The 24,761-nt window shown below is 36.2% G+C and overlaps 1 protein-coding gene across 37 annotated transcripts in view; it reads right to left on the bottom strand.

Moving 5' to 3' along the window:
- LOC111046754 (CUGBP Elav-like family member 4) overlaps positions 1-24,761 on the bottom strand; it is a 433,104-nt gene that overhangs the window by 38,717 nt on the left and 369,626 nt on the right. For 36 of the 37 annotated variants that reach the window (XM_039434497.1, XM_039434478.1, XM_039434476.1 and 33 more), the window contains one exon: positions 4,391-4,546. In XM_039434497.1, the coding sequence (XP_039290431.1) occupies positions 4,391-4,546 (156 nt within the window). The remainder of the gene's footprint in view (positions 1-4,390; positions 4,547-24,761) is intronic. The other variant, XM_039434477.1, reaches the window with a different exon arrangement.

Raw genomic sequence — 24,761 nt, 5'->3', positions numbered from 1 at the left:
TCACGATTCAATGTATAGTCAACAAAACTCAACTTTCAACAAACTGTAGATTTCTAGCATAAAAAGCACATAACATGCTTTGCTTGTCAGCCTGAGTCATCTGCAGTCAACAAGCGTGATCAGCTGATGCCACAGCTGTACATACCAATTCTGTGCCACAGCTACCTTGATTGAAGGATTAATATTGATATATAGCTGAGTAAGCGTTGTAGAGCTTCTCCAAAAAACCTATTTCTCTCAAAACTATTATTATTATCTCATATTATCACGTTTATTGATTTGGTAGGTACATGAGATCTTACGGAACTCTATCAATCAATTGAAGATGAACGACTAATTCCTGAATCATGTTTCGTGGTTGGTAGGCCTGGTCTATTCTACATCTTGAATTTGAATGAACGGACATTAGCAATAATATTCTATTGGATTTTGTTTCATTATTCAAATACTGCAATAACTTCATTAATTGTTTTTTTCTGTAATAATTATTTTTAATAGAAAACAGTACATTGGAATCATCAACAGAATAAAGGTACCTAACTAATGCAGCTTTTTCAGCTGAATATAATGAAGCTTGAAGTTTCCAGTGGGACGTCCAGTTGGGAAGGAAAGAACTTTCAGAAGTGTGCGCACTTAAAATAATTTCCACATCAAAACTGTCTGACATTCAACAATGGAATGTCATTAAGAGCAAAGTTGAGTTTTGAAATTTGCATAAAGTAAACATTTCAGAGGTGTTAAACCGGGTCAGAGGTAAGGGAAATGTTTTCAGAGGTTGGAAGCTTAAAGAGAACGTGGTGTGAGAACGAATTTGAAGATTGTGGAGGCGCTCAAGACAAATTCAAAGCCAAGGTGTAATCAAGCAGCAAAATTTAAAATTGAAATCGTGCATTTAGAAAACGCCCCTTGATTGCCTACTATGTGGGTGGAACAGAGAAAACTATGTAAGATATGTGAGTGTGACAGAGAAAAAGAGTGTAAGTCATGAGGGGTTGATTAGCCCTTGAGAAGTCAACGTCTTCCATGGAATAAAGCAAGAGTAAATCCCCTGGAATTTTGAGATGCTTCTTCCCCAGCCTCACCCAAAACGAGCAATTTCCTTTAAAACGTGCCCCCCCCCCAAGTGTTGTGTGGGATGAGGTTCATAATTCAGCCAATTTCCATAAATTTTAACGGACGATTAAGCTGCATTCTGCTGGGTTTAGACTTCTACTCCCATAAAATATACCGACTAACCCAAATCCTGTCTCAACAGAAGCTAATACTCATTGGGTCTTGATAAGTTGAGAACTAATTTGACGAGATTTAAGATTAGTACGTGGGTCGGGAGATTGGAGTAAGACTACTCTTATCACTTGAATAAAATTAATTGAGAAGCAGAATGAATAGTTGAAAAATGCAGAGTCCAATCCAAGATTCAAAGTGTTTATTCAAATTTGGATTTCCACTCCAATAATATTCCACCTGAATGAAATCGCATACCGTACTCCATAAATCAAGGTGTGAATTGAAATCGATATTTCAACAATAATTATTAGTTTGTTTTGTGACATCTCTTGTTTGAAATTGATCCACCAAATTACTTTCACAATGAGTCATGAAAATTGACAAAGATAGTTGTGAGTCATTGTGTGAGTAGAAGTCCAAAATAACATAATACACTCTTACTACTAACTGCCACCATTGTCTTGAAAAAAAAACAGAAGGTCTTCATATCAATACTATATGAAATAACTGTATGAGAAACCTGTTGATGATTCTCCTAACGTTTTTGAGTAATTTATGCTAAAATTTCATTATGTCTTATATTGGTCTAGAACTATACTTGATTCTATACGCCCATTAAAAATTGAAAATAATATTGTGCTAGATTCCCATTCATATCCTCTGTCAACTGATGTGATTTTGTGATCGTATATCAATGTTGATCTGATTATTCATTTGTATGAAACTGTATTTCAAATTCGAATCATCAAACGAGATATACAACTTTTTGAATTTGATGTTATGTTAGTTCAAGAGTTGATACTTATTTTTCTATGACTCCATGTAACTCAATAAGATAGCTTCCTTTCTCTAAAATACCAATATTGTTCATAGGAACCTCAATAAAATAGATTCCATTCATATGAATATGGGATAATTTTCTATGGAAATTCAGATCAAATAACAAAGGTCCAGGAGCAACAGCGACAACATTCATGAAACTGCTCTCCAATTTCAAATAACATAAAAAAATAACATGGTACCAATTAACTGAGTCAATTCCAGTTTCAATCAAAATATAATTAATCGAGGAAAGTTCAATTTAAAATTGTTCATCAAATTTATCTCTAACCCGGACCAAGGTTGATAGAAATAACTGTGTTTGATTTAGAGCTAAATTGGCAATCTATTTTTGCAAGGTGTACAGAGTGTGGGAGGGGGAAGAGATCCATCATAACTGATGCAGTAAATAATGGAAAAAAATCATCAGGCTTTCCGGCGGCATATTGATATGACGCTAACTAATAAATTAGCTTTTCCTCACGTAAAGTTCATATGGCTCAGTAAATAATGGGATAATAAGTGGGTGGCAGTTAGGCAGCAGGCCACACGTGGCGATTATTAACCATCCGGAAAACATAACTTCCACCCTCAAACTATATATGTACATTATAACCAGATATCCATTCCAACCTTATAAATTATACCTCTATATGTATTGGATCTACATAATATTCTACCACCCTCAAACCATATCAATGGGTATTCTATAAATCTGTCAATATAATCCCACCCTTATATTTTGGAAAGTATAAATGCATGCGTGTGCGAGTATTGGGGTAATTATACAATATTCTGTTTGGAATGTAAATATAGCCACTAGAAACAACACGGCTTCGTCCCCGGATGAAATTTTATTATCATGTGTTTGGTGAAAGCAAGAGAGGATCGTAAAAGGGAGTGATGGGGAAGGGAGGATAGAAGAGGGAGACAGATAAAATAGTATAATAGGGAGGAGGCATTAGGATGAAAGAGAGGAGTAGAGGGAGAATGGAAAGAGGAGTAGAAAGAGTTTGAAAATGGAAGGAAGAAGATACGAAAGTGTATGAATCATCAAAGAAAAAGAGATAAATGCATATTATAGAAAAGTAAGGAAAATTATATTGATTAAATGTTTATAAGGTAGTAGGGAAAAAAGAAGATATGAGAGAAAAAATAAAACGGTTATTAAAAAAAAAAGAACAGAACAAGAGGAAGGGGTAGTGGGAAATAAAGTGTAAGAATATCAGGAAAACAATGCTCAGAGGAACAGTTGTAGAAAGAGGTAGAGAAAGTGGAAAAGTAGAGAAAAAGCTGGGAAGATGCAGTAAAGCGGAAAAATAACTAGAACAAGTCATAAGAAGTTCGAAATATAGATTTAAGAGATAAATAATCACTATTTCGATGTTGAAACGCCCTTTCGAAAATAACGGTTTTATAATCATTGAATAAATAAAATAAATAAATTAGTCATTCGCATTTCATTACCTGTGCTTATAATGTACAACATTATTCGTGTAGGAAATTGAAAGAAAACTTACACTTGTTGAAGAAACAGAAAAAGTAAAATTGGAAAGAGTGAAGAAATGGACCAGAAAAAGACAAAGAGGAGGAGACAACCTACAGTATATGTATATGAGAGAATCTGTTCTCTTTTCCACTTTCATATTATCTGTCCATTGCCATACAAGATGATAATAATTTTCACCAGCAGATTTTTTTCCAAATTTAATAACTACATAATTTGTACTACCCTCTCAACTACGTTTCCGCTGCTAATGATGTGGATGATACCGATCGAAAATTAATACAGCTTTTCGAGGTTGAAACGCCCTTTCGAAAATAACGGATTTTGGGCAATCCATCATCAAATCCCCCTCATCGCCACACCCCCCCCCAAGTTGATCGCAAAAATATCCGCCATTCGAATTTGTGGTGTATAGCCATAGCCACCACCGCCGCCACATATATTCATCCCGGTAGATTTAACACGGCCACTGTTTCTGTTCACATCATCAATCAAAACATATTATTGCAAGTTTTGTTGTTGCTGTTATATTTTTGGGGTGAGAGCAGCGGCGGGTATCATATTATACAACACATCGACATCAGCGTGCTTTATGCGGAGTGGGGAGAATTCTTTAGTTTGGTTAAGAGTATACCACCAGGGGAAAACAAATTAGGGATTATATGAATACTATGGGCTCCAGTATACTATGATTGGAAAACCCTAGAACATCTTATTAAATCGAGTGTATGAAACTTATTAATTCATTTATAGTGTTCAGGATGTGAAATCATGATATCATCCATTATTCAAACTTGAAAGAGATTGATAAAAATGATATTGCTTGGTTGTGCTGACCTGTGTGCTGACCTGAGTGTAGGCTCCGTAGGCTCCAAACTGGTTGAAAACGAAAGGGTTCAACAAACTCATGTTACCTGCCATCTGCTGCATTCGTCTCAATTGTCGCTCTTTTTCTGTATCGGCAAACTTTACTACTAGGCTGGATGAGGCACCCTGTAACACACCAAAAATACATAAACTCATTACTACATCCAAGTAAAAGTCGACAAAGCTGCGATCAAATTGGGTTATGTGAACAACAAAAATATAGTAGGTAGGAGTAACAATGATGTTTGTTTGATAAAACAATAAAGGGGGTGACTAATTATTTTTTTATCAAATTGCCAATTTGATTTCACTGATCATATGTACAGTTCATATGTAAACATAGAATAAGAGAGAAGTGATTTCACAAGTTGCAATTCAAAATTCTTTTCAGTTTTCATGAAATTCAATCTCATGGTGAAGTATGCGAATGGATCTCGTTAATGTCAGATTGCGTTCCATTGCTTATGTGAAAGATTCATGCCACTGGGAATTAAATCTACTGTCTTAATCTAATAGGCCAGTACAATCAAACTCAGCCATAACCCGCAGTATACATTAGTGGTGATGATCTTCAGAAGTCCTATTGCAGTTAACAGTTTGAATAATCGACGATTGTTTGAGAGTCCATTGGCAAAATGCCATAATACGGTATTTAACCAATTGAATCCCGAATAATCGTTGTAATAATCCTAAATGATTTCTGTATTATAATATTGTTCATATTAAATTATATAGACAATACAAAGATACATCATGTCATTTCATTTCACATCGGAGAGTTCATAAAGCGTTACGACAGGATGTATAGTTGAAACAATTATTAAAATTCTCATGAAATCAGTCCAAAGAAGCTAGAAAGAAATTGAATGAGAAGTATCTTATAAGAAAAGGTTGGGAATTGAAATATCTTCCACCGATCAAATTTGGATACATACTCAAGGCTGCATAAAATGTATGGAATGAGGATGTTTATCAGCTTCATATTACGGGAGTACCGGTACTTGTTAACCGCGGTAATTAACATTTTTTGCAAAATGTCTTGTTATACTCATCATATTATTATCTATTATTATTCAGCTGATCTATTCTTGCATCAACAATATTATTCCTGGCAAACACAATGGAATGAATGTTTATTCTCATCGAAACCCTCTTCCAATGCTAAAGATGCTAGTCGGTGTCCTACGAGACTGAATCAATGGAGGCTGATGAGTATCAAAGAAAACTGGAGCACTGCTGTTGGAGTATATAGAGCTCACAAAGGCTCTGCTTCGGTTCTGCAGGTATAAACACGTTTCATTGAGTCGATCGAGTCAATCTCGCTCCGATGAGTTTTTCCGCTCGGCTGCTCGCTCCCTCGGCAGATTTTCCAACAGGCTTTCCCTTTTTCCAGGAACACACTCTATGATAAGTTCGCTCCCCTAAAGAACAATGTGCTCTTCGTTACTGAATCGGCCCAACCCTCCACTATAACTCTTAAGCGACATCTTTGGAATCTTCCAAGAATTGTTTGTATCATTTTTCTGATCCTCTCTGCTCCCAATTCCCATCAATTCTTTCTCAAGCAAAACATCATTGAATTCTCTCAATAATCGATCATTACGTTTTTCAAGTTACTTGGAAAGTTTCTTAGGAGACTTTCATCAACAATGTGTGTTACACTCTCTATTTCAGGAGTTTATATACACAGAAAATACAAGTTCCATGGAAGTTTTTCATTATTTATCTGCTCAATATTATGAAATGTGAATTTGATAGTGTTATGATAAGGGGTGAAAAAACCTCATCTGGATTATATTATAAATAATATAAATTTGGGTGAGAAATATTTTTGTGCTTAATCCAAATGTTAATAAATGTGATAGATTTTATTTCAAATTTCTAAACGGATCGGATCGATAGATTGGGGGTTGTAGATGAAAAATTAACTAATAAATACACTTTTGGCTGAGTTTGTAGCCTAGAACTTTCCATTCAGTCTATCCGTAGTTTCTAAAATCTATCACTTTTTTAATAATTTCATATTCATTTGATGCTGATTTTAAATTCATGACAACTTTTGTTGTACCTTGTAGCCTACGTTGTACGGTATGTACATTGTATAAGTGTAGTTTATGATAAGAAGTCAAGTAGGATTTTATGGTATCTTTGGAATTAAATTCGTACGCTGTCGAAATATTATATCTGTGACGTACGACTCTCCTATTCATAGTCTAATAGTTCATTCTATGACTTGATCTATTTAATCTCTTGATCGCATCCTATTCCCACGTGTACTAGTGAATCAAGGGTGGTGTGTAGTGAAAGGGGAGTGATAGAACGGACAGGTAAGCACTAAATTAAACATACAAGCCTACTCTCTTAACGAATTATGTTTGCTTAGAGCACATCCCTCTCCCTCAACTCCGATAGGGAAGGCTAGCACTAACCCCAAGTCACTCTCTGCCCGCGTGCGTGAGACGGAACTTGTTTAATTTTACTTGAATGTGGTAGTTTGAACGAACCGGGGCTGGGGAAATAGCGGGAAAGGGTGTAGAATTTAAGCGGGAAGTAAAACTTGGAAGCTCCCTTGTTTTCAGTTACAACATAAAAACATCCCTACGTCATATGTTGTATTAATTACCGCTCAAGGGGACAGGACAGTGTGCTGTAGTAAATTTTAATTATCTTCTCGTCTAATTATATTCCAAATAGCGTGGAGCAGAAAGAAAAAGAGTGAGAAGGCAAGCTAAAGGATTAGGCCGGATCTGCGCCGCTAAGAATAAGGGAGCAAGGAGAGAAGGAAGAAGTGAGAAAGGAGTTAATAGTGTTAAGAGAGTGAAGGTGAGCGCTGAGCAAAGTCAGGTTTAATTTAATTAGATGGAATTCACTCATTTTTCAGCAAAAGACGGGGGAAATTAAAACTTGCCTGCTGTTATCTTCAAGCGCGTTTCCATTCTTTCTCGTGGCTTTTTAATTACTTTGTGTGTGTTTCTTCAGTATTTCTGCCATTTTCTATAATTCTTAGCTATCACACATCTTGAATGGGCTCCTTGTTTATCACCAGACGAACTCTGCGATGGACATTGTTTCCCTTCTAAATATTTGGGCTTATTATTGTAATTGCGCTACTACTCCTTTTTTACTTAGTTGCTGTTTTTATTAGAACAACATGACAGTTGTTATCTTCAGACTCATTTTCGTTATGAATTGTGTCTGTTAGGCTCTTTATGTTTTGTTTAATAGATTGGAGATACAGTATTTGAGACTAACACCAAATTAAATTTCAGGCTGAACTGAATATCATTTGTCGCTACGACAGCTCTCACAACGGAAAAAGTTTGCTTGATCTTGCAAATGTGTCTGTTGAAAACGCAATAATTAATTCTATAGATCTGTGATCATAGATACCGTATCTATGGATCTTATGAGCTTCAGATTAGTATATTAGTCTGCTTATATCGGCAGCATGTAGTTCATGATGAGTTTCAGAACTGAGTGAATGATCAAACAATTAGAATGATACAATAAATTATTCGTTATAATTTCCTATTTTATTTATATTTTCATCCATTTATGTACGAATTTAATATTAATACGCTGTTGCAAATTGCTCTATGACTGTGTGCTTATTGATTCTTCCAAATCTCAAGGGCTAGACCCCCATTAAACTAATCATCGAATTATAATACATTTTTTTATCAACCTATACTAGAAGAGCCTCATTGTTCAATTTCTTGAATATTGAACTGCAATTTTATCAAACTTTTCGACTACTGTACTCCTCGCAAACCAGTCGAGATAAAACACATCTATTTTGGGGAAGCTTCATCTTCATGATTGAGAATTTTTTCAAGCGAGCCACTCTCCAAAGCTACTTGGGGGAGTAACAGGTGACCTGTACATAAGTAAAGACGCCAGGAAACGCTTAATTTTGCCCCTTTCGGCGTGAATAAGGCAATAATCACCTGTTGCCGTTTAACAACAAGCGAGTCATTTTCATGTTGGAGTAGGAGTGAACAGGGGTTCTCTATTAGTAGATGCAGAGAAAACTTACTAGTGCCACGCCACGATACGAAGGAAGGAGGAAGGAAGAGAGGAGGAATAGAAGAAGGGAAGAGACGGAAGAAGAAAGAGGAACAGGGAAGTGCCCCACTATTTATACAGAATGGCACGAGAAGCAAAAACAATAATATTAGCAATTGCAGTAAATATTAGTAGGGCGTTGCCTTAGTGGAATTGGAGGCTTGTCTCAGGGTAATAAAGCCTGAAACGAGCTCTAGGCCTACTCTTCATTCCATCTCTTTCATTCCCTTCTTCTTCTCCTCCTCCTTCTCTCTTCCTCTACCAATTTCTCTTTGCCGCATTTAAGCTGTGATTTACTCACCCTCCACAACCCAATAAATATTTGGTACACATTTGCCCTTTCAACAAGACTGCAATCCTAGCACTGAATTCAAACGAATCTCTTTAGTAGTCTCTATCCGTTTACTAACTTGCTCAACTACAATGTCCGTTGCTCATCCGTTCGTCTTTTAATACGAAAATAGAGATGTTTTTTTTTCATCAGATAGTGTTGTAATTGCCGCAATCCCAACTTGTCAACTTGTCTCATCTATAATTAACAGCGGAATAAATTTGAGGAGTTTCAGTTCTCAACATTTTCATTATACATACGATGAAACTACTACATCATTTTCAAATAAACCAACTCTTACCAGAACTCCTTCTTCTTATTAACTCGAATTTTTGTTTGGCTACTAAAGACGCCGCATGCTTATATCGAGTGATATACTGTGTGATGAATAACTAGTGATCATACCACATACGTTTATCCTCTACATTGTTATACATACACATTCCACCACATTACTATCATAAGTTTTTTTTTTAGAGGGCTGTTTCAAACGGAGTTCAAACAGTGGAGAATTGTATCGGAAAAATAATATATATGGCTTCATTTACTACAATGTGATCCATTGCGAGGTAATCAGATGTTCCGAATTAGTTTAAACGAGCAAACAGTCCTGAACGTCTTAGGATCTAAGCAATGTACCTAGGATACAATCTATGGTAGGTACCTTGGTTCCAAGGGCATAATCTCATATTATAGATTATAATTTCTACTTATGGTCTCCAATGTATTAGGCTACAATCTTTGTCACTCTGAATAACCTCTTTCAAATCTATCTTGACATTTGTATCTCTGCTCTAAAGATTTTATATATAATGAGTTGATATAGTTAAATTTATATCCTAACTCAATTTGAATATTTACAAAAAAATATTCATTGGTATCGAGTGTACACTTTCAAACAATCGATTGTTGTCTTTGATGAATCCTCACCCTTTATGATAGCAAAGTATCTGAGAGTGGAATAAAATTTTTAGTAAAGTGAAAGTGCTGAAAACATATTCTTCTTAGTACTTGAAAAAGTTTCGAGTCTTATCGAGGCGTGATACAACAAGGATGAAGTGGAAATGGGGAAGGGGGAAGGAGGACAGTTGTATTTCTGAAGACGTACAACAATAATGTGTTGCGAAGGTGGGAGGTTGGGGTGATAGGTGAGAGGTGGATAGGTGAAAGCACAATGGAGCAGTAGCAGAAGCAGATCCGTCATATCGGGCGAGAACGGACGGCCAGCAAATAGGGTAGGCGAATGTACTCTTGTCACAAGTTCACTCTTCTTCCTTCACCAGGTCCATTACTTTCTTCTTGCCAAACTGCTTCTGGCTCAATTTCCAGGACATCTCCTTTGGAGGGGACAGTCTACCCCCACCAACATATCTCATTCACACATCATTCATTCTTGCTCGACTTCTTCTTCCTTTGTCCTTGTCATTCTTCTTTTCCGCTTCCTCTTCTACTCTTTGGATTTCTTATCATTATAATTTTCCTCCCTCCTCTGTTATCTTCTTTCTTGGAACTCTTGAAAGATTATTCTTCTTTCCTTCTTTCTTGTTGTTCTCTTGTTAGTCGACTTGTTCATCTTTCCCCACATCTTTATCCTTCTGTTCCTAATATCTCTCCATTTCTAATTGTCTGTTCTCTTCTCCTATACATCTAACTTTCGTCCTTCACCCTTCCTTTTCATGTTCCTTTATGATTTCTACTTCTCATCTTCATCTTAAACATGTTTAACTACAGCCTCTTCTCCTGTAATCTTATTCACCTTTTTTCCTTTGAAATACTTGTTATTCTACTGCTTCTTCCCTCCACTTCTTCCTCTTCTTCTTCTACTTCTACTTTTTCTCCTTTGCCTTTTTCAAATTCTCCTCATCCTCTTCCTCTTCCTCATTCAAGCTGGTCCTCTGCTTTTCTTTTTTTCCATCCCGTTCATTAACTTGCTTTTATGTACTCTCCTCTGTTCTTCTTCTATCCTCTCCCAAATTTTATCTTTCCAACAATAATTCTCTACATGTTTTTCTATTTCTACTTTTCATCCTCCTTCAGTTGTCTTCCTTTTACTTTATCTATTTCTACTACTTCATCAACTTTATCCATATCCCCAATTTGTCTATTTTTCTACTTCCCATCTATTTTCTCCTTTCTCTTTCCCTTCTTCTTAAATCCCAACTTCCACCTTCTCCTGGAGTGTTGTCTTTTGATAGTTATCTCTTTTGTCTTCCTCTTCTTCTGATTCAATCCCCTTATCTATCACCTCACCACTGATATTATTCACTCCTTCCCCCTCATCACCCATCCACCCCCCTCACCTATTCTAGCAGACTTCTATTTGGTTTGTCCTTCGCTTGACAAGCTGTCAGCAAAAGCTTTTCTTTTCCTTTTGGACCAAAACAGCGTTAAACTCAATGTTTTCTTCGATTTATCGAGCATGGTTTGCTCCGTTCGAATAAGATGTTCAGCTGTTCTTCAACAAAATGGAACCGAATCCACATAGAAATTGATCTGATGCTGATCGAATAATTGAGAGAATAATAGTTGACTAGTTGACTTGAAAAAGTATCTACAATAATATTATTCGTTTCAAACAATTATAAATGTAACCATTATAGAAATTCTCAATTGATCTTTAAGATGAAAGATTTTGGACAGAGACGGGATAAAATAAACGAGCTGAGTAAATTATTAAGAATATCACAAACTACTGTAGTTATAATCAATCATAAGTGATTCTAGCAAAGCCTACTGCGAGCGTCTATCGATGTTTTTGTTAGAGTTTCATGCCATTTTATCGATAAACCTGAGTATTTGATGTCATTGGTTCGCTGTGGATTCAGCTATCCGATCTGAGCTGAGAACAATCACTCAAAAATGATTGGAAGTTGGATGGATGAAGAAAGTTGAGCTCACAAGAAATAAACTCAATTACTGCGAACTTTTCTCGACCAAATCTCTAATGAAAGTCTGACGACGGCTTCTCCACAGCAAACAGAGTCCATTTAGAAAAGTTAGACCATCCTTTGACAGTGCAAAAAGGGCTCATTATATGGAGTGCTTCGGACGGAATTTAATTTTTTTAAATTTGAGAAAATTTTTCCACAATATGCGGAGTGGTGCTCCACTTCCATGTTATAAAACTGATTTAATTAATTTGATTCCATCAAACTTTTAGCCATCTTCAGAGAAGGCCACCTTCAATGTCGCCTTCTGTCCACGGGGTCATCTGATAATTTCATCAAGTTAATTAATTACATTGCATATACCCAAGTTGAGCAGGCAACTTCATAATATCATCTCAGCCGTCTTCCTGGTTGCTCTCAGACCTGAAGGGAATATTAAAATTTATAGATTCTTATACATAACAAACATTAGCATTAGAATGAATTTTCTGTGAAAGTATAATTTCCTTGAATGATTTCAATCATCTATTATTTTTTAGGAAATGGATTAATCATTCAGTTCAAAATTATATTCAAGTAAATATTAATTCAGAGTCCATAATATTGCATTCATTATATAAAGTAACTGTGAACTGTAATGAATATACCCTTAGTACCTATATCAAGTCAGAACCCAGTCTCAGATGAAGCAAGCCCACATATTCTCTCCTCTTTGAAGAGTTGCATGGATTAGAAAATAGAAATGATTCGAGCTTTATCGTTTGTGAGAATTGAATTTTCATAATGATTCTCTGAGAGTCAATTCGTTCATAGAGTTGTGATGAAGATTCTGCTGGAAAACTCTTCTCATGTGAATGTCATTTTTTCCTAAAATGTAACACAGTCTTACTTCAAGGACGCATAACTATATGATACAATACAATCTTGGTGTGTTACGGAAGCACAGCAGGTAGGTTGTTTCATTCAACAATTATTACTACATGCGTTGCAATCCAAAGCAATTAACCAAACGATACAATATTTTCTTTCAATGATGGAAGCTTTCCACAAATCTCTGAAATTGGCGAATTGAAGTAGTCTAAAATGTTTCATACTCTCGAATATTTAATGAATCAATAGAGATTCAGAACTTGATGAGTTGGAATAGGAAAGATTAGAGTAGAATTTACTCCACTAGCTCAAGTGTGGAACGCAAATAACATTCGAGTTTGCTCTTAAATTAGTGTAATCAATATAACAGTAACACAGTCCGGCAATACCAATCCACCGCATATTTGTTTTGGACAGTGTTCGGTCCCTACTTCACCCCTTGCATAAGAAATAAATCGAAAACTCATCCTCCACCCTCCCTTCACACCTTAATCGTGTTGATGACCACGACTCAAACACTACCTGAAACCTTAAACCTAGCAGACCTGAAACCTATCCCGTTGCCACCCTTATCAGTAATTTCCCAATCGTGGTTTCCAACCCCTTCACATCACGGATTGAAATTCGATCAGACCTGTCCCATATTGGCACCAAACCTCTAAGAACGACAAAAAACTCCGAATTCCAGTGCGCTTTTAACGTTCGGTTTACCGATTCAAAAGCTGCTGGATGCTTTCTGCATTGAAATTTAATTAAACTTCCCTGCGAAAAACTCGAATACACTGTGTGTATGCTTGACAGGATCTAGCAATGCAAAAACTATATGGAACTATATAACAGGATTCAAACTACTTGGAACAAGTTGAATGCGTGTTTGGTTTTAGAGCAGGATTCGTAATTACCCTTGCTGCAAATGGAGGATGCAATTGAAATAAGCTTCTCCTCGGAGAATTATTAATGCTAGTAAGTAGTTTTCTAGAGCAAATGGGTTAAAACACTCTCTACAACTTGTGTTTTAGCTAGTCGTATAAATATTCATGAACTTTGTAATTACTATTTCCACGTTTCGTTTTCTCTTTCAATTTGAAAAAGACCAGTTGTTGGCAATCGATTTGTTAGAACTGTCACGCTAGCAGACGACAGGTACTTTGCAATAAACTCCCTATTTGTGAATTCATATGGCTTAACTAGTTTTGAGTTGCTCATATTAATATGAGGATGATAATTTTGGTTGAACATTGAGCGTTCTTATTGAATTGACTCTTAGCAATCAGATTAAAGTTGTTGGATTGGCATTGTTTATGAGAGGGTCTTATTTTAAGAATAGTCAATATTTCAATACTCGGATATTAAAATTGGATTGTCATGAAGTTACAATAATCATCATTTGAATTTCTGTAAAAAATTAGTACATGTGTTCCTTGCTGAAGCAGTTCAACATTGAATAATAAAGTTTAAAATAAATAATTGAGAAAGATTATTCATATTCAGTATTCCATATTGGATACGCAGAATGCGATTCCTAAGGAATTATATGAACACATTTCCATAAAGAGCAACTCCTTTTCCTAGTACGTTTCTATTCCTAAGAGAATGATTCCTTTATAAGGCACTGACTTTTGTGTGAGGGTGATGGGTGGAGGAAAAATTGTATTGTGAATTCAAAATCTTCTGTGGTGTTTCTGACGCAAATATATCACAGACTGAGAATCAGATTGGAAGAACTTTACAGATACGGCGATTTTTCTCGAAACAGTTGAGATATTTCCCTATTTAGTTTTGTCAAATACTGCCGCCACTTTGTATACGGCAACTTCTCTGGATAATTCTTTGTGAGACCAAATTTTCCGAGTTTTCTCCAAAAAAGGGGACACATTGATTTGTGAGCAAAACTTTTCACATACGTCTTCGAAAGAGGTTTTCACAAACATGCTCCGTTCAAATAATACCACTGCCGCCTCCAACCAACTTTCATAATAAATCGAGCTTTAATAATAAATATAGTTGGAATCAAAAAGGTCGAGAATTAATGGAAAAAGGATCCGGAAGATGATGGAAGACGAATGTTGTGTTTGGAAGTGGAGTTTGAAAGAGAAGTGAGCATTGTTAGAAAGAGAGAGAATTGAAAGGAGGAATCGAGAACGTTTTACTGAAGAGAGTGGAGAGAGAGAGGAAAGGCGGATAGGTGAGTGAGGGGATGGTGGAAAAGAGGGTGGCTGGGAGAAGCTGGATTGGGGGAAGCTGGTGGTACAAGGGGATGATATTCGAAGGAAGAGTGGAAAAAGTATATTATGAGAGAAGGCAGTAGAAAAGTAAACTGTAAAACCAAAGGTGGAGATGGAAGTAATTATTGCGCGAGGAATCCAAGAGTTAGTGGAGATTCATACAAAGTGCTTGTAGGAGAAACGAAAATGAATGAAAGATAAAGTACTTAGATTATCTCGAATGGAAGATTGAAAATAGTACAAATCAGGGAAAATATGTTGATAGTAGGGGACAAAATGGTAGTGGCGGAATAAAGGGTTAGGAAATAGTGTGAAGATTGAATAGAGGAATTGGACTGAATTACAAGATATGAGAGACAGTAAGCGTGGCCTAGAAAATTATTGTGAGAGGCCGAAAGGAGAGGAAAGAGAGGATGAAGAATTGGAAATAAAATAAAGTAAATATTCAGCAGAAGGTAGGATCAGAATGAGTCCTATAATACATGAAGAATGTAAATATAAATATAGAGAGATGATAGAAAAATTCCAGGGGAAACTCAGGTGGGGTGAAAGTATGTGTATTGGAAAAATAGTGGGAAAAGGAGATGAAGGACGGAGAATTTTGCGAAGAGAGAAACGAGGTAGAATTTTGTCGAGGAAGAACGTGTTGTGGAAGAAGAAGTAGAAGGAGGAAAGTTTCTAGTAATTTATTGAGTGAAATACCCTCGCGAGGAGCAAAGAGGTTGAGGCTCTCCTCTATTTGTCGATGTAGCTTACCTTGTCCCCCTCCCCTCGAAGAGAAACTGTTTTGACATAGTGTGTTGATAAATTTCACCCTTCCCCCGAACCCAACACTAACAAACAGGATGGAAAAGCACAGGCAACATCAATTCCCCACTCGAGTGTTGACTCAGTACGGGCAGGGCAACCAATGAATCTGACTGCAACACACTCACACACACATACACAAAATGCACACAAATTTACTTCTGTGGATCCACACACGCTCACACTCATGCACACTTCCCCGTCTCTTTGACAGGGTTGACGCTTTGATGCCCCCTCACCCTGCTAGGGCCCTAAGTTAATGAAGTCCTCTCTTGCAACCGAATTTCAAAGATTTTTGAAAGCGGCTCTCTAAATATTTGATAGCAGCTGACAGCAGCGCCGATGATGACTGAGTTTAGTAGGTGGCCCAGAGTTGCCTGCAAATGGGATTCCTATCGATGTCCTGTTCAACTGTTGGAATTATTTATTAGTGACCTTCATAATTGAATCGGAATTTCATATAGGCGATTAATAATATGCAAAAACGATGAGTTGAAATTATTTATAAGCTATAAAATAAGCTTTGACATCACTAGTATTACAAATCTATGTGAAGCTGTACTGAATATGTATTCTATTTGTAGTTAGAGATATATGAGTATTATCACAATGAAATTAATATATTGACTGATTGTGAAAACCTAGGCGTGGAAGAACTTTGAGTGGAATGTTCACAGCTTTTCACCAACTATTAACATGATTATCAGCTAAACAATCAATATGAATGTTATCTTGCTATCATTAGAAGAGGGAGGTCTCATAGCAATTCCATTTGATGTAGTCAGTGGAGCATTGAAATAGTAGATAAACGTCATGGAAAGGCCATAATAGAAGAACTCTTTTTATTTTCTTAATCTTCTCTCTATTTCGTGATAACTCTTTATATTCTTCGTTTGCTGTTTCAGTTGAAAGCCTTCTGAAAAACGAGTTCCAATAAATTGATAACTGATTCATACTCCGATGTTTAGTTTTTTGTTGGAAGTCTGCTTCATATAGTTTGATTTGCCGAGGATATAAAACTATGGGGATATTGTAGGGATACAAAACTGTATAGTACCCCTAGATTAATCTTAGTGCTAGTGTCAACAATTCTTGGTAGTCTTTTTAGTCTCATTGCATCCATAAACCTTATCCTTGATAGGTGTAATTAATTAGTCTTCACTGTCCATTCTCGATACTCCGAGCTGCTCTGCTTGCGGCTATTGTCAAATATTTTGAAAGCGACGTATTCACTATTCAATAACACACTACACCGTATTATTTATGTTTCCAAGGAGAAACATTGTTCCTATGAGATTAGTGTTGCAATTAGCCAACACTGGCCTATTGGCTAATTTAAGTGGATCGTTACATCAGTGTGTTAACCGCAGGGCAGGCAGGAGAGTGATTGTTGGGGGCCTAGAGGGGGGTTGCTGTGGACCCCTTGGTGGAGCAAGGGGGAATATTGGTCACCTGTTGGCTTTGGCAGTGTGCCCCAAAGCGAGTTCACCCCTCCCTTTACCCCGCTGATGTGCTCCTGTTTCACTACATGATCATCACTGTTATCGTAGTCATCAGCTTCATTGCTCCGCCATCTTTTGTCGACTGCCTGTTGCTTTCCAACTGGTGCTTGCCAAGATTTTTTATGTCGAATATATGAAAAACCTTTATTTTCATGTGACATATTCATCCATGTTACATATTATACCTATTTGACTATATTCATTGTGATGAGTATGAAAGGGTTATGAGTATGGATGGGCTATGTTGATGTTAATATATTTTCAATATAATTAAAATACTACGTTCAATATTTTTGACATATTTTATGTTGAATAGTTATAACGTTTCCACCCTGCTTGAAAGAAAATAGAATTACTTCCTATAAGTCTTTAGGAGAAACACAATACGTATAATAATAATAATTGAAAGAAGACAATTGAAACACTGCTTTACCCAATTTGGCTCCGTCAACAAAGAGTTTAGTTATTTCTAAACTCACAAGTACAGTATTTGGGATGTTGTAAGCAGATGTAGGTACAATCATATAAACAACTGTATCACATCCGTTAAATTTTAAACGTATTATAACACATTTCTTGATTTATCATTATTATTCCTAGTACCCATTGACGTACCTGGAAGTACCTGCTGACACTCCATGTTAGAGTAACCTTGTTTAATTATAAATGCATTTTCCGTTTGGTCCTTGAGATTTTTATTATTGGTGTTTGACGTTTCAAATATTCTCTGGTTAAGAGTATTATCGATACATTAGACACAAAAATAATTCAAGCTTTTTTATTCCAACTACTGTTCACTCAATACGACTCTTCCCTATTCTACTAAGTAAACAGAATCTTACTCTGCCAACCTAGTCTTACGTATTCAATCAAGTATTTATTCTGTAGTAGTTAATAATTGAAGAAACCAGTATTTACAACTCCTTAAAAACTCTCAAATCAACTGTCATTACTAGTAGTTGATGACGTAAAATCCTGGAAATAGTATTCTCTCTCTTTCCAAAACTCTTCCAAATAGCACTTTCCACTTCATTTCGTCTGATCATCTCTTCTTTTCTGCGTCCGCCTCTTCATTAAACAGACCGTTTCTGCACACAACGAGTATTGCGAAAACCAACTTGTCAGGAATCACGAGAGCTGGGTAAATCTACCCAACTTGGGCGAATAAAGTTTGCCGGATACATTTAGGGGTCTATACACCTACCCATATACTAACTTGTTGAGGCTATGTATACGTATATAGTCGCAACTTGCACTTGAATCCTGTTGTGTTCTGTCTGGTAAGCTGTTCTGTTTACTAATCTCTCTGAAACTGCCTAAGCTCCTCTAACTTTTGAGGTAGCTTTATTAAACTCGTATTACATCAGTTGCTGTTACTACTCTGCCACGTTACTTACTGAAATCAGCCGTCTGAAATATTACTCAAACATAAATAAAAACAACCTTGCACCAATCATATCAACCAACTTCTTGCTCTGCTCTGCTGCTTATTAAACTTGTCTTCTAACTTGCTCATTAAAACACCGCTACCTGCTATTGCTGTATTCCAGAGTAGCACCTTGGTTTCTGTATTCAAGTTACTTTGTTAGTCAGATATCGTCTATTTGTATTCGTCTGTTGCATCCTGGAGTTTTCGTTACTCAGTTCTATTGGGAATATTTTCTTCCTTCAGTTAAGTTTTCGAGGCTCTAGTATCAAAAACTACGGAATATAGCTGCAGCTTAAAATGAATTGATGCTCATTTCAAGTCCAAAGCATTAGAAGTTTGAATCTTCTCTGAAGACTGCTAGTCTCATGTTTAGCTACTTTAGTTCCCTCAATTCAAAATAAATAGTTTTGATTTCGAAACTGGGGATAATTATTAGCATCAAGTACTAGTAAGAACAGCCTTCTCCCACGTTTCATGAAAATACAGTCATAAACTTCTTTGTTGGAACAAAATGCCGTTCAAACATTTTTTTTCAATAACGAACCATGATAATCAAGGTGAACTTGCAGGAACTCCAGATTTTATCAACTGGAATGATGATACTATCGACAATGATCGATGGAATCCATCAAGTATTAAAACGCAGTTGAATTCTCATTTTTCACTTATAATGTATTTTGGTATTTGTATTGTATTAGTCTAAGGATTGAAGAGTTTTTTCAGTACATTTCAGTTCGATATTCCACTACTACTTCTTCAGCACTGTAGAAGGTAGTGTTAGTCATGCAATCAGATTTGAATCTTAATAGTCGCAAACTCAACAATATTATCAAATATTATCATCCTTGATAAGGTTGGTGAAGTTAAATCTACTCTAGAGGGAATTTTTTGTTTAATATTTACATGTCACACTGAACTTTGCACATGTCGATCTTTATCCCGAATTCAGGAGAGATGAAACTGTTTTATGCCATTCACCCCCGACAAAACAGAGCCGAACAGAAAGGTTTCTGATGGGATAATAAATATTGTTATCCATGAAAAGCAGAAAGAATAGAATTTTGAAAAGAGAAAACACGCCAATATAGAATTACGATCCATGTTCCCTGACATCCGTACTGGATCATATTATTCCAGATACAAATATTTTATTATCCCATGTAGCTGTGGGCCATGCCTTTCCCTTCGAATCTTTTTGGCTTACAAGCAGGAATTGGATCTTCACTAACAACATCAAGATAATATCTTATTTCTTCCCTCTAATCCACCATGTCGTCAACGAAATACATTCAGGCTTCTTTCCTGAACGAGCAGTGTAGTAAATATTATCTTATCATTGTTTAAAATGGAGAACGGAATTGTGATGATATTCTTATTCGATCTTAGAAGAAGGATCTCCGTCTGAATATAAATTTCATGGAAAAGTATGAATAAGTTGGAAAATATTGGTGAATTACTGTGTAGACTATGATAACTGTGATTTGGGCCAGGAAACGATTAGATAAAATAACATCACCTTCTTCCTGAATACTGTAAATTTAGGATAAAAAGGATTCCGTTATCCAAGATTCTTCCTTGATGTAGAACATATAAATGACAAAAAGAATGAGTGATAAATAAGTAAAGGAAAATAATACTTGATGCGTAACCGGATTTGAAAAGTACTGTATAATGTGATTAAATAGTACAACTGACCACACAGGTATCCGTGGGAAAGATGAAAGACAACAGCTTTAGAAATGAATTTCAGATCCAGGTCTTGATGCTCCACCCAATCTACAAATCCTCTCTATGACGAAAAATCTGAAAAGGATTATTTTAGAAAGAGCGAAGATGTTCTGAGAAAAAAGAGGAAATCAGTAGCGGTAATGAATATCAGTTTTTTTACTCCATCACCACGTCGATCAATTATGAGGTTTTTGAAAGCAAATATGAAAAATCCATGTTCTATTGTTGAATAAGTTCAAGTGCTTCCTCATCAATTGTGGGGACAACTCTACTAAGAAGGTTTTTCTATGGAAGAACAAAAAAGTCTTCTAAAAAAGGGAAACCATCAGCAGGAACTGCAAAAATAAATATTTCAGTTCCAGTTCAAATCTATACATTGGGGGACAAGCGTTGACAAAGTTTTGGGTCACGCCTACATTGGAGTTTACTATGAAATGTCAGCATTTCCTATAGATATCATTAATACTTCACATTCAAGCAATGCTGACAGTTGAATGCTGTCACCGCGGTGGCGTTTTCGCATGTCGGCGTCGCGCTGTGTTTTTGTGCACTTTTGCACGCCAAATTCCTCCTAAGAAACTTTTCCGTTCCGATTTCGCTTCGAATCACAATGCTCCGATAAAAGTTTCTCGTGAGTGTCACCACCAACTACACAACCAGAACCCAGAGGCCTGTGATCAGATGCCGAAGACAGCTATGAGTGCAACTGTCGTTCTCTTTCTCCTAACAAATATTGACAAGGGATGAGGAGAGAGAGGGTTGAGAAAGAAAGTGTTGCAGGTGGAATTGTGAGAAAGGAAGCTGTGAAAAATAGGTTGAATAAAGGACGTGAAAAAGGGGATGAGATAGATAAGATGACAAAAGAAAGAGATAAGAAATTAGAAAAAAGACGAGATTGTTGAAGAAAGGTTACACACAGCCAGGAAAAAGATGTAAAAATGTGTTGAAAATGAACACAGATATAATATGAGAATAGATGGATTGGTTAGAAAATGGAAGCTGTTCGATGAATTTATAGAGAATGAGAGACAGAGTATCGAAAACGTTTGTCAGAAAGGTTGGATCAATACTTCAACGTATATCAATGGGATCGTTGTAGAAATTGGTAAAAGTAGACAGAAATAGAGGAGGTCGGAAGGAAAGATAGAACATGTGGAAGGAATATTAGTAGGCAAACTGAAAACGATGGGTAATAAAGTGGGAAGGAAGACCACAAAATAGACTGACTGAAACAAGAGAGACAGAAATGAATGGAAGAGAAAGGAATAAAAGAAAAGCTTGAGCAAAATGACCAAAGAACGAATGAGTGAATAAGCAAAGCGTGGATGGGAGGAGAAGAGTGAAGCTGTAAACAAGTAAGAGAGGGATTATTTTGGTGGAAGAGGTGAAAGGCGAATTGAATGCTGCGTTAAAGGCAGAACAGTAACATATGAGGTGAAATGAAAGGAATGAGAAGGAGTAAGAAATGAAGAGGGAGGAAAATGGAAGAACAGGAAATGAAGAGCGAGAGAAGAAGTGAGACAAAAGGAAGAGAATGAAGGAAATCGAAGGATGGAAGAAGGAAAGTAAAAGAATGGAGAAGTTGAGTAAGGAATAGGAATCAAAACTTTCGACACTATTGGGTGGTCAAAGGTTGGAAACATGTTTTGACAAATTTATGGCAATTTCTACGCCCATTGAAAAGTGTGCGTGTCGCCTGCAAGGCCGGAAGTAATATTTTTGAGGGACTTGAAGATGTAGAACTACGAACTGACGAGGCTTGGAGAAAAGTTGAACTTCATTTTACTACAGGCCTTGCACAATATACAACTATCGTACTCTTTCCGAATCTCTGAATAAATATCTTGAATGGATGACGTTTTGAGATGAATTATTTGTAACTGCCATGATTCTTTGCATGAAATATCGTCAATCAATGATGTGGGTTAGTTGAACATAATGTAGAAGTTGATAATATCAATATTATATTATAATAGTTGGTCTTAGGTTCCCTTGCTCTCCCACTTGTAAATTTATAATCAACTCTTCTCTGCTATTGATAGCGTATTTTTTGAATAAACTATAAACAGCAGTTACATTTATTTATATAGGTTGCATGAAACATAAAGTTAATAGTTCATAGCACAGATAAAGATACATGTTACTCTATTTTCATGCAAGAACTCTCCCCCATTCACAGACGTATAGTCTGCTTGGGGGAATTCCACGCCATCTATATACTAGCATTAATGTAATAATGTATCATTTTCTATTTCAATTAACTTTAAACGATGTATTTCATTTATAATTGAATTTGAGAATTTTTCCATTTTTTTTTGTAATGCAATGTGGAAAATAAATTGATTTGATAAGACATTGAGAATATTAATTTATATTCAGTTGATGACTATGCTTTTCTTTTTCATAAGAGGAGATTTCAAAATGAAAACAGAATGCCGAAGATAGTGCCCAAAGATAAACTTTACTCTAGAAGGAAAAAGAGCAGATCGAGAATGAGTTGGGCAGATGGGATTAGATTAGATTGGATTTCTTTATTTATGTATGTTACAATGAGATATGTTATGGGATATGTTACATATTGGATCAGAGATGACTTATAGAGAGGATGGAGAAGATTGATTGAAGACAGAGAGGCTTGAGGGAATGCTTTGGAGGAAGCCAAAGCCAATACTGGACTGTAGAACTATAAAAATAAGGAGATAACAAAGATTTTTTGAAGATTTAGAATCAAGCAACAAGATTTCTATGCGCTTTCTGATGAACAAAAATAATCACATCCATTGAGAAGTCAATGTTGAGGAGAGAACGCATGAGTATCTGGAGACAGGATGTGGAACGATAAAACGTCAGAACGACAAAGATAAAAAAAAATAGTAAAGTCAAAGTTGAAGAGGACTTTCCAACGAAACAGATAAGTGAAACAACTGGCGTTGATTGTTTAAGTCGATGGATAGCTCTTGACAGAAGTAAGCTCAAGAGGAGAGGGAATAAGAAAGAGAGAGAGGAAGGAGTTTTGGAAGTAAAAGTTTAGAAACCTAATCGTCGCCGGACGTTCGCTTGGGAAATAAAACGAAGCGCAAAGAAAGACGTAAAAAAGTTGGACACAGTGAAAGTTGGGGTATGAATAGGGGAGTATGTTGAAAGGGAAAAATGTCCCCTGGAAGTGGAAGGGGAAAAGGAAGCCTATCCAAAGATCAGTACCGGAAAAAGAGTAAAAGAGAGAGTTATAGAGTGAGAGAGTAATGGTCACCCCTTGTGATAGAGATCCTAACTTCATTTGATGATCATCTCGGGATAAGGTTGGCCTCTTCATTTCCTCCTTGAGCATCCCTTGTCGGATGGGGGATGCTTTTTGTCCCCCGCTTTGATATGCATCAGAAGGATGGTGATCAATCACTTCCAGCTTTCCAATAAATCTAATCAATGTACACTAAACGACACGAAAAATCTGGGGATAATTCGAGTCTGCTAGTCTATTGATCTTTGGTGGCTATTGAACTACAGGAGACATCAGGCGGCACGAAATTGATGTAGTTTGCACCACGGGCTTTGTGGTTTGCTACAAATAATAGACAGCTGGGATTAATTAATTAAGCACAAAATGTCCATAAACGTATGTAGTGTCACGGCATATTTTCCAATAAAAATAGAAACAGCCTAAATCAAAAGAATTTTGAAAGTAGGCGCCAATCTCTGAGTTCATTATCTCTTATTGCCGATAACAGAGAGCGCTCCTTCCATACAGCTGATAGATTGATCGGCCAAGAACAAAAATATTCCACAGATGATAATATTTTCCAAATTATTAAAAAATTAAGTTAATTAGAAATAAAATAAAATATCAAATTATATTCATCACCCATCCTATTACCCTTCCTTAATTTGGCAATTGAATGTGACGTCACATCTCGGAAAACATCTCATCAGTTTTGTCGGTATGTGTCGGATCGTGCCGTATGATGATGTGCTGAGAACTGAACGTGCCTTATATGTGAAAGAGAGATAACACATATATGTCGTTGTCGTATCGTGTCGACCGGTTTTATGAGGACTATATTATAGCGGTGAGTTGATCAGTAATATATATATTGCCAAATTTTCCTGCTTATTCCATCAACACCACATGTCTTACCTCAGGCCTATTAATACTATTAATTGATTAAGTTATTCGGAGCAATTATAAAATATAATGAACCTTTTGAAATATGAAAGTATGGAAACAATTTCAATGTATTCAATAAAAATAGGCCGAAGTAGTAGTGGATATTTCTAAATTGGGTTTTCAAGATTTCAAACCCCAACAGTAGAGTTGAGAAAATAAAATAGAATTCATCCAATATAATTATAATAATGAGCTTATAAATCACGGACAGGTAAAAACAAATAAGATTACTCATCTCTCAATCACTAATAATGTGAGAAATACTCCAGCATTAGAAATGAATCAAAAGAGTCCATTCATTTGAAGTGGAAACTTTTCAGCTTTTTCAACCAAC

Source organism: Nilaparvata lugens, chromosome 8 (genome assembly GCF_014356525.2).
Source record: "Nilaparvata lugens isolate BPH chromosome 8, ASM1435652v1, whole genome shotgun sequence".
NCBI lineage: Eukaryota > Metazoa > Arthropoda > Insecta > Hemiptera > Delphacidae > Nilaparvata > Nilaparvata lugens.
This window is presented reverse-complemented; position numbering and strand designations above follow the sequence as displayed.